This window comes from Rhipicephalus sanguineus, unplaced genomic scaffold, assembly GCF_013339695.2.
Source record: "Rhipicephalus sanguineus isolate Rsan-2018 unplaced genomic scaffold, BIME_Rsan_1.4 Seq433, whole genome shotgun sequence".
NCBI classification, from domain to species: domain Eukaryota; kingdom Metazoa; phylum Arthropoda; class Arachnida; order Ixodida; family Ixodidae; genus Rhipicephalus; species Rhipicephalus sanguineus.
This window is the reverse complement of record NW_023615247.1, coordinates 288363-299893: the sequence shown is the minus strand read 5'-3', so window position 1 is coordinate 299893 and position 11531 is coordinate 288363. Positions and strand designations below refer to the sequence as shown.

At 46.7% G+C, this 11531-nt stretch overlaps 1 protein-coding gene across 1 annotated transcript; it reads left to right on the top strand.

Moving 5' to 3' along the window:
* Nucleotides 1–7882: 7882 nt before the first annotated feature.
* LOC119377327 (neprilysin-1-like) lies at nt 7883–10356 on the top strand. Its single transcript, XM_037646863.2, has 2 exons — nt 7883–7975; nt 10151–10356. Exons 1-2 carry the CDS (start codon nt 7913–7915, stop codon nt 10337–10339), a joined length of 252 nt encoding a protein of 83 aa, XP_037502791.1. The 5' UTR covers nt 7883–7912; the 3' UTR covers nt 10340–10356.
* The last annotated feature ends 1175 nt before the right edge of the window (nt 10357–11531 follow it).

The following is an 11531-nucleotide window of genomic DNA, read 5'->3' as shown; positions in this document are numbered from 1 at the left end:
AGACATGCGAATAGTAGTGATTGCCGCGCGACAGATAACTTAGCGATCTGCTCACCGATAACAGGAAATATAGTAGGCACTGCGTGTTCACGAAGGAAACCGGGCAGCAGGAATACTGATCCATGAAAATCCAGCAAGAACACTACTCCGAACCGTTGCCCCGGTGTCTTATCTAGAAGAGAGGGCTCGCCAGGCGTACGCGTGTTGCTATTGCATCCTTGGAACACCCCACATCGTTTCCGCGAGTACCGAGGAAAGCGTTCGGCGTGAAATGTTAGCCGCCTCGTGCTGCTGTCCGTTGAACACCGTAGCCAACACGTTCACCAACGATGAAACGCACCTCGCAACTTCGCGCACACCAAAATTCAATTCTCACCACAATATTTCACAGAACGCATGCAAGTGCGAAACACCAGAACACCTGAGGGGGCGTGTCGCCGCAGACGAACTTACGAGCGCGCCTTTCCATGCACCGCAAGGGCTGCACTGAATGACAATGACGTGCGCCTCTCTTCAGGGGGCGCTAAGAAAAAGGTTTTTCGTAAGAATTAAACACTGTCGTACATTCTTGGCACATTGCACCTACATAATATCGTTCGGGAAACAAATGTAAAATGTAAAACATAAATATTGCTTTACGTTTGAATAAAACTTGGTTTTTCGCTATTAGTGTTTGTTCCCTCCAAACATAGTCGCGCTTCAATCGCAGCACCCATAACTCCCCTTGCTGGTGTCATTGGCAATATATATTCTGAACCGTTTTTCGCCCGAAGCTTCGCGACCTATTTGAATCGACCTTGGCAGAAGCAGCAGCATTACTGCCGGTGGCGCTCATCATGGCGTTGACGGTGGTGTTGCCGGGAGCAGAATGAGCGAAGCTGCCGTGGCGTCTCTAGCGGTCTCCTCCGGAAGCTTGGGCCAGCTGTTGCGCATGCGCAGTGGGGGTGTGGCGGCGCAGGGAGGGAGCACGCTCGACCGTAAGCTGCTACGCATCCAAAAGAAGGATAATAATACTTGGGGGGTTTAACTGGTTTAACCTCACAAAACCACGATATGATTATGAGGGACGCAGTAGTCGAGGGTTCCGGAAATTTCGACCACCTGGCGTTCTTTAACGTGCACCTAAATCTAAGTACACGGCCCTCAAGCATTATCGCCTCCATCGAAAAAGCTGCCGCCGCCGATGGGATTCAATACCGCGGGCTTCGGGTCAGCAGTCGAGCGCAATAAGCACTAGACCACTGTGGCGGGTGAGAAAGAAAGGAGTGCAGTTCTTCCACGTTCAAAAGATGACATGTACTGTTAATAAAGAATCTCGCAAAGCTGATGCTGCTGCAGAAAAAAAGTAAACGACATACTTGATTGCCCACGTCTGATGGTCTCAGTATTTCACGGATACTTTCGCCCTAGCTGTATCAATAAAATTTCGAGCTTGTTCGCATGCCTTATCAAAAAAGTGACCATGTACCTTGTTACCGTGGATTCCATTATATCCAAGTGGAAAGTGGAGTGAGAAGAATGACGCAGAATATTTTGAGTGTAATGTAATCTATAGCTCATAGTTTTTCGCGCGACTACTTAGGTTTGTCGATGTTTGTTTTATGAGGTTTTTGTACCTGCAGGAGTACAAGATCTTGAAAAGTGCCATGAACTTCTACGCACATTGAACCAGTAGCGTAGCCAGAAATGGTTTTTTTTTTGGGGGGGGGGGGATTCAACCATACTTTGTCTGTTCGTGTGTTATGTTCGTATATGCCCATGTATTATATACACATGCAAAATCGAAAAAGGTGGGAAAGGTTTGAGGCTCCTCCCCCACCCCCTGGATAAGCCAGAGCCTTGCACAGAGCTTACGCGTGCAGAATCCACGCCTTAGAGTCCTTGCCCGCGTTAACCTTTGTTCTTCCGGTGGCGCAGCAGTTATGATGCTCGGCTCCTGACCCGAAGGTCGCGGGTTCGATCCCGGCCGCTGCGGTCGCTTTTCGATAGAGGCGAAATGGCAGAGGCCCGTGTGCTGTGCGATGTCAGTGCACATTAAAAAACACCAAATGATCGAAATTTCCGGAGCCATACACTACGGCATTTCTCATAATGATGTATTGGTTTTGGGACGTAAAACCCCAGATGTAACTGCAATGGGACCCTGCGCTTCTGCTTCGATTATCGCCGCCTGAACAAAATCACGAAGAAGGACGTCTACTCTCTCCCACGGATAGACGACACCCTTGATCGACTGTACAACGCGAGGTACTTTTCATCGATTGACCTCAAGACCGGCTACTGGCAAATCGAGTCGACGAGAGGGACCGAGAGAAGACTGCCTTTAAAACATCAGACGGCCTCTGCGACATTCCAGCGTGTTATGGACACCGTGCTCGCAGGATTGAAGTGGCAGTCGTGCCTTGTTTACTTGGATGACGTTGTCGTGTTTGCCTCAAACTTCGACGAACACCTCCGGCGCCTTGAATCTGTTCTTCAAGCAATCAAGACCTCCGTACTCACCCTAAAGCCAGAAAAGTGCCGCTTCGCCTACGACGAACTCTTGTTCTTGGGCCATGTCATTAGCTAGTCTGGAGTTCGCCCGGACCCGCGGAAAACAGCTGCCATTGCTGCCTTCCCGCCGCCCAGCGACAAGAAGGCCGTACGCCGATTTCTAGGCTTGTGCGCCTATTACAGACGTTTCGTCAAGGAATTTTCACGGATCGCCGAGCCACTGACTCAACTCATGAAGACCGACGTCGAAATCATGTGGGAAACGGCGCAAGTTCAAGCAATTCAAGAATTGAAACGACGCCTGCAGAGGCCTCCGATACTTGCGCATTTCCACGAATACGCCGATACGAAAATCCACACCGACGCAAGCAGCGTACGACTCGGTGCCGTCCTTGTGCAAAAAAATGACGGACTGGAAAGGGTTATCAGTTATGCTAGCCGGTCGCTATCAAAGGCAGAAGCCAACTATTCCACAACAGAAAAGGAGTACCCTTGCAATCATCTGGGCTAAATCCAAGTTTCGCCCTTCAAAGTTGTGAGCGACGACTACGCCTTGTGTTGGCTAGCTATCTCGAAGGACCCTTCAGGTCGCCTCTCACGGTGGAGCCTAATACTTCAAGAATTCGACATTACCGTCGTTTACAAGTCCGGAAGGAAACATTCTGACGCCGACTGCCTGTCTCGTGCCCCCGTAGACCCGCCGCCGCAAGACGACCAGGATGATTGCTTCTTGGGAACCATATATGCCGACGACTTCGCTGAACGACAGCGATCCGACCTGGAACTCAGGGGCCTTATGGAATACCTTGAGGGCAAGACCGCCATCGTTCCGAAAGTATTCAAGCGAGCACTGGCGTCGTTTTTCTTACCCAACGGCGTTCTCTACAAGAAGAACTTCTCACCACTTCGAGCCAAGTACCTTCTCGTGGTACCTTCAGAATTGCGACCAGAAGTCCTCCAGGCCCTACACGACGACCCGGTGGCTGGACACCTCGGTGTTTCCTGCCCGCTCGCGAGAATACCAGGAAAGTACTACTGACCTGGCCTCACTGCCGACGTCGCCCACTACGTAAAGACTTCCCGAGACTGTCAGCGACGGCAGACGCCGCAGACAAGGCCAGCCGGACTTCTTCAGCCGATCGAGCCACCTCAGCGACAGTTCCAGCAGATCGGCATGGGCCTCCCGGGGCCGTTCCCAACGTCAACTTGCGGTAATAAGTGGATCGTCGTAGCTGACGTCGTAGCTGACCTGACCCGCTACGCCGAAACACGGGCCCTGCCCAAAGGCAGTGCCGCTGAGGTAGCCAAGTTCTTCGTTGAGAACATCACCCTACGTCATGCCGCGCCAGAGGTCCCCCTCACTGACAGAGGTACCGCTTTTACTGCAGACCTAACTCAGAGAATTCTGAGATACAGCCAGACAAGTCACCGCCGCACAACCGCCTATCACTCGCAGGCAAATGGCCTCGCTGAGCGTCTGAACAAGACAATCGCTGACATGCTTGCCATGTACGCTGACGTCGAACACGAGACCTGGAATGCCATCCTTCCGTACGTGACCTTCGCATACAACACGACCGTGCAAGAAACGGCGAAGATGACGCCCTACAAGTTGGTCTACGGAAGGAACCCGGCAACGACGCTCGACGCCATGTTACCCAACATCCCCGACGAAGAAAATCTTGACGTCACTGTTTACCTTCAGCACGCCGAAGAAGCCCGACAGCTCGCCCGCCAACGCATCAAGAATCAGCAGATGACCGACAGCCGCCGTTATAATCTTCGACGACGCTTCATGGAATACCAGCCCGGCGACCGTGTTTGGGTCTGGACGCCCCGATACGCCGACGTGGGCTCAGTGAAAAACTTCTTCGGCGATACTTCGGGCCATTCAAGGTGCCTCGACGACTCGGCGCTCTTGATTAAGTGGTCATCCCGGACGACATTAACGACTCCCAGCGACGCCGCGCACAACCTGAAGTCGTCCATGTCGTGCGCCTTAAGGCATTTTTTGAGCGTTGGCGAACCTGGGGAGTACTTTTTCCTTTGTTATTGTAATTTATTTGTGTATGCAGTTGTTTTTTTTTCCTTCTGTGTTCTGTCACAAGCATCGGAACGTTGCTTTTTCAGAGGGGGGCAATGCCATGCCCGCTTTTTGTTTTATTTTGGTGTATTCGGGTTTGACTAGCAAGGACGGTTAGCAACGTTCGACGCTGACCGCGCCGCAGTGTTCGAGAAGCTTCTCGATTTTAGTAGATCACATTGTTAATGTTGCGCGCAGGCCACGAATAGCCTAGATTATTCCAGAGCTTGCGCTACCACCAGTGATAAGACTGGAAAGTTCGATGCGTGATGTATAAAAGACGGCACGTCCCAGCCATGGGCAGATTACCGACGGTCGACGCGGCAGTGTACAGTGTGTATCGCTCTCGTTTTCGTTTCACGGCCACAAGTTCGGCCGAATAAAGAGTTTCATTTTGGACCCGCCGGCTGCTGTCTTCGTCAGCGTCATGACCATGTGACAATATTAACCTTTGTTCTTCCGTCACAGGTGGCCGTGGATAAAACTTGGGCTTGTTCGTGGTTCGACAACGATACAAAACAGGCTGCTGTGGAAAAACTGACAAACGTGTCCACCGTGGTTTGGCCCTCCGAGAAGTTCCTCAAGCCGAAGGTGCTCGAGAAAGTCTACAGGCGTTTTCCCGCCAGCGCTCCCTCATTCGCCCAGTTCTGGATTCAGACGCGTCGCAGCCAGCGCCAGCTGTTCGGTTCCGAGGCTGCCACTGAGGAGCAGTTGCTCGGCGACAACACTCATCCGCCGTACGGAAACTACGAGCAATTGCTCAACCACCTGTCCCTGTCCCTCGGAGCACTTGCACCGCCTCTTTACTACCCAGATGGCACCAACGCCATGTTGTACGGTGGTGTCTTGTACTTGTATGCTCGGGTACTCATCAGTGCCATTGGCAACGAGGGAGTTATGGTAAGCAAGGCCGTAAATTTAGTGACGTTACAAGTAATGAAGCCAGAGAATTCACTTCCAACGTCGCTACTGTATTGAAAATTTGTATGTCATCCATTACCATAGTCAACCATCGGGGTTGAATGTTTTACACCACGATGGTGGATGTTGTAGTGGAGATGGCAGAGACAAGATGGGTGTTAATGTATACCTCACTGAATGCATAATTCTGCCGTGCCCCTCGCACCCTTGAGTAAACATGAAACATACGTGCCTGCGTGCAGCTGACTATTCTGAATAGGTATCGAAAGAGTACAGCAGTTCACAGCAACAGCTGCACACGGCAAGCCTCTTCTCTGGAGCTGAGGAGACGCCTATCGTGTGCATCTGTTCATGTGGATAACTGCTCTCTTTCAGTCCCGGTTCAGGGTAGTAAGCGAGACGCAAAGCCAAAGATTTCTCACATCCTCACAAGGGGACACATCATCCACGTTGCCTCGATAATGTCTGCTAGGTTATCCACCAATATGATGGAACACATTCCATTCATTATGGGTTATTATGGTAATTAATGATGAACTAATTTTTAATGGGGTAAATATGTCTAAAGTTCAGAAAAATTCTGCTATATTGATGTGTAATTGGTTGAAATTATACCCTCCGCATGAATCGTGCTGGACGGTGCCAACTAAGCTACCGAACCGCTGTTACTTCGGCCCCTGTAGTGAGTTCTTGCTTACAAGTACCATATGGAGTGTTAGTCGATGCCGCCATTGCCAAGGCGGCATAGCTGGCCAATAAAATATTGTATACTACTTCGTGGCAGCAAGCCTGTGAACTTCGGGACCCTCGCAACGCAGTGCGAAATTCTTGCACATTACTAGTGACGTAAGAGTTCGAGCTGGTTGACAAGCCATAATGCACCAGCGTTAAGCGTGAAACATTTTGACATTAAGACGATACAGACAGCACCTGTCCCTAGCTAAATCGTCTTTTTGCCGAAACGTTTCCGCGCTCAACGCTGGTAGAGTACTTAGATAGTTCTAAGAATACACACCCACATTGCGATTCGGTGCTCTACCCGTGTAGTTTCGAGGTACCGTGGTCTTATCTGCCGTTTTTAGTACTGTGAGCAGCACGCGCTTCCGGCTTCGCATTTAAAATTCTCATTGAAAGACAATTTTCTCGCTTTAGCGTTTTTTTCACTTGACATAATTGTGTAGCGGAAAACAGTAGATTTTCTTTTGAGTAGTTCAGCAAACTTCTACTCCATGTACGATTAGTAGGCTGACATGGTGAAGTAAGTCGTTCATAGTGCTTACGCCACTGACTTCTTGTAAATGGTCATAGCACTGAAGTGTGATGGTTGCAGTCATTGGAAGCTTTCCACGAAGGATTTTGCAGAAGGGAAATGCGTAGAAGCAGTGGTGGCCGTTGATAATAATTGAAAGCAACATCTATCGAATGTACAGTCGGTCTTGGGTAGTGCCGTGTCCTTTAACTCCAGGGTTCCGCTTTGCAGAACGGTCGAATTAGCACATCGAGCAAAGCATGGGTTCTGTAGACTTCAGGGACCACTGTAGATACTTCAGTCGCTTGAGTCTACTCACAGCTTTTCGCACGGGTGCAGTAGCTGCCTATTGTAGTGCAATACCTACATCATTACCGGGAGTTTTCATTTCAGAGGCAAAGAGGAAGCGTTCACTATGGAGCAGGGGCGTGTGTGATGTAGTGACCCAGTTTTTTGACCAAATGCAATACAACTAAATGCGTCGAGTACATTAGCGTAAAATACGATGTTCTTGTTTCACATATAACAAAGAGCATTTCACAGATACCATAAGTAGAACTTCAGTATATAGCTTTTTTATTTTATTGAACACAATGCGCTAAGAGCAATGATGTGTTTGGTGACGCAAGAGCGTGGTTTTAATTTGCCTCAAGCTTAAGCGATGCGTCAAAGAATCATTTGCCATCTACGTGCTCACAACAAAATAGTGTTGAATAATAAAAACGGTACGTACACTCGCAATAGTGCTACCGTCGAGTACCCTGTATGTCTACTTATTCTATATTTCACATATTGAATTTAAGATAACATAAGATTCAGAAGAACAGGCACAGGCAAATCGCCCGAGCATCCACTGCAGTCACGTATTCACGCGCTCACGAAATTAAGATACACGCTAATGCTCTGCAGTGATAGCATGTCGCAGTTTATTTGTTGGGGCTAACGCAAAAATAAGTATGTTGCGCACGAGTCCTTAGAATAATGAAGGCAATAGTTACCTTACGGTACTTTTTGAATTAAGCGTAAACGAGTTTTCTTGCTTTAAGATCAACTCGGAAGCTGAGGTCACGTCGAATTGGTTGAGCAAGGATGTCCAGAAAGCATTCGAGCGACGCGCACTTCGCTGCCTACCTGACGACGTCAGCATCTTCCCCGAGGTTCCAGCGATGGAGGTGGCGTACGAAGCCTTCAAGCGACGCCTCGACGAAAACGGTACCCAGCTATCAGAGGTGATTGGCATCTCGGTGATACCGGCATTATGCCTTTGTTTCCGCATTTAAAATAGCTACAAACTGTGAAAGGTCAACATACCACAAATATAGTATCTTGCGAAACCGACGTGTCGGCTTCTTCAGTATTTAGTTTTTATAATAAATATTACTATCCTGTCAGGTCTGTTCTTACCGCTACGCGATGTATCTGAATAGGTGAAATGGCAGCATCGCGGGTGTGAACGTTGCTCTAAGTGATGGGCGAGAGGTATTGAGACCTGGCTATGTCTTAATTGTATTGTTATTACGAGTTAGCCTACGTAAGCCTAAATTTTTTCGTCATTTTTTTAGCCTAAAGGTATGCAATCAGAAATCCTTTGTAACGTACTTTTATTTTCTGGTCTAATATATAAAACACGGCCCGCACAGCGGTCTATATTCTGACATTTCATTCACCGATCGTAATGACTCTATAAGAGTGTTACACAATAACTATTCGCATTTACTGTGCAAAAATTCTAAAATTGAGTTATATACAAGCGCGTCAATAGGTAAGGTGTGTGCCTTTTTCGGTTTGTCGGAAGGTCATATTTATATGTCATGCTTTCTCCGTTTTAGAAGTCCCAACCATGCTTACTAGCGTTAATTGTGCATCATAATGTTATTACGCCTCTTTAAAACCAATTAAACAGATATATTTCAAAATATTTCTGATTCACAGAACTTAATTTCCTTGCTACAGTGTACGCTCCAGCAACTGCGGCTTTTGTTAAGACTCAGCACAGAAGTCGGAACATTTAAAAGAGAAATATTCTCGAAGCGTGCATGAATATTTTCTGGGAAGAACTTACCAGCGAATTCTTCTGTGAATGACCTCACGCTATTTCTTAATTGAAGTAACATCAAGATAGATAGATAGATAGATAGATAGATAGATAGATAGATAGATAGATAGATAGATAGATAGATAGATAGATAGATAGATAGATATAGATAGATAGATAGATAGATAGATAGATAGATAGATAGATATAGATAGATAGATAGATAGATATAGATAGATAGATAGATAGATAGATGATAGATAGATAGATAGATAGATGGACGGACGGACGGACGGACGGACGGACGGATGGATGGATGGATGGATATATAGATATATAGATGGATGGATAGATGGATAGATGGATAGATATATAGATGGATGGATAGATAGATATATAGATAGATAGATAGATAGATAGATAGATAGATAGATAGATAGATAGATAGATAGATAGATAGATAGATAGATAGATAGATAGATAAAAGACTATTTATGTCCTGAAGTAATCCACCCCGGTTTTATAGTGGGAGGATCGCGGACAGCTAGCTACCAGTTTTACCACGGAAGGGTATCAGTGACATGTGAAAGCATGTTTTTTTCCTATAACAAAGAAATAATTTGCTGTATTTTATTCTTCTGAGCAATAATAAAGTAATAGTTATATCTGAGGTTTTACGTCCCGAAACGATGATATGATTATAAGAGACACCGTAGTAGAGCGGTCCGGAAATTTCGACCGTCTGGTGTTCTTTAAGTACACTGCGTCGCTTGTTAGGCCAAGAAGATGCACACACATTGTAATTGCCCCACAAGGCTGAACTACTGAATTTAGATGATGATGATGACTGGCGTGGTCGAACACCGCTTCTTTCCACTATATTACATTTGTATGATTTTCATAGCGCGATTCTTATGATGCGTAAAGAAATGATCAAAATTGTGCGTTAATAGCACGATGTAAAGGTTTCTTCATATTAACGATGCTATGAATTATTCGTAAAATGTTAAAAAAAATTATACCACTATTGTATGTCATTCGCTTCTGCCACCATTCGATTTGTGTTTCATTTGGCCTCTTAGTCTACCGGGAGACGCGTCTTCAAGGCAGAAACATAGGCACAATGCTTGTGCGCGTTGAGCTGCATATTAACATTGGTGTAGATGTCCCAAGATGCGCGTTCTGAACACTTCACCGGCTCATGTGTCGCCACAATTTGGCTCGTGCGCTTATTTGCAACAGCACGTAGAAGAAATGGCGGACTATGCACGTTTCACCAGCTGAGGCACTCGGACACTGCTGTAGCAGTGAAAGAAGTTTAGGAACATAAAATATAAACAGGAATAAACAATCTGGTTTTGCTTTGCAGGAGTTGACGGAAGAGAAAGTGTTTTTCATTACCGCGTGCCTCTCGACTTGTGCCACAACGCCTGCTGACAACCTTTTTGGCGGCGACTGCAACAAGGCCGTCATGAATTTTGCACCGTTTGCCGAGGCCTTCAGTTGTCCAGTGGGTTCCAAGATGAACCCGGAAACGAAGTGCTCATTTTACGACTGATTTCGTGACATTTTTGTTTTATTGACGACCTCATTCTTTTCCAGAGACCAAGCCTATCCATCACGCAGTATTGCGCTCCGTAGTACTGTTGGACAAAACGTGTTTCAAGCTGTGCAGCTTTATAAGACTGTGGCACGCCGCTTGGTTCCATGTTCTTTGTTTCCCAACTACTATCTAAAATGCTTACGTTGTTTCACGAACGTTCTTCCATATGGTTGCGTGGCGTTTTCTAACGTCGAATTAAAACGTTGGACAGTTTTCGCGTTATTCATAAAATGTGTAGCTGAAATTGTACAGCTGGTCTTCGTGATCGCGGTAATTAAAGTGAGCCTTTTTAAGTGTTTATATGGAAAAGTTGTAAGACGTGAAGATTTATGACAAGCCCGTTTATATAATTGCGAGAAACGCACGCAATTTGAGATTATAATCACCGCCATTCAGGTTCCCGATCTAGGAAAACCTAAACTGAGCGCACCGGGTGCGCAGGAAATCCGTCATCCCGGTTTCGTGAGACCGAATCTCACATGAGAATTTTCAGAAAGAAGGTGGGTCGCAGCAGAGCATAGTCAGGAAAAACGGCAAGCCGTCTGAAATACCGATTGGACCGCTTCTTTGAGTTTGGTGTGTACTGCTTATCCGTTTCTTTCTTAAACTCGAAAGGAGTGCAAATAACTCGTTGGCTTGTCTGCGAGAATTAGCGCCGCAGTGGCTGTTGCCTACATTTATGCTGTACAGTGAAAGAAAAGGAAGAGATTGCGGTTTTCTTGGCTACAGCGCGAAAGAAACAGGTAAGCACTACACACGAACCGCAAATAATAAGCGGTCCATTTCGGTATTTGGGACGGCTTGCCGTGTTTTCTGACTGTTTTGCTGCGACGCGGCATTTTTTCGAAAAACTGCCACCTGAGCTTCCTCTCTGACGTAACCGGGATGATGAATTTTTGGCGCGCATGGTGCGCTCAGTTTCGGTTTCGCTTAGATTGGGGCCGTGCATTTCGGCGATTATCTCAAATTACACGCAATTTTCAGAATTTTGTTTTAAAGTGGGAATGTCATAAATTGTCATGTGCTACAGCCATTGGATATGAACAACCGCCCCTAACAAATAAAAAGTTAATTAACGATTCTTTGTTAATTGCTCCTTTGAATGTAATTTAGGTGCGCCAAAGCTTTTCCGCGTCGGCGTATAGTT

Bases quoted from the DNA above. Each gene is read 5' to 3' on its own strand.
- LOC119377327 (XM_037646863.2), top strand. From the start codon at position 7,913: ATGGAGGTGGCGTACGAAGCCTTCAAGCGACGCCTCGACGAAAACGGT. The intron at 7,976-10,150 runs GTGATTGGCATC...TTTGCTTTGCAG, and splicing joins ACGGTACCCAGCTATCAGAG to GAGTTGACGGAAGAGAAAGT.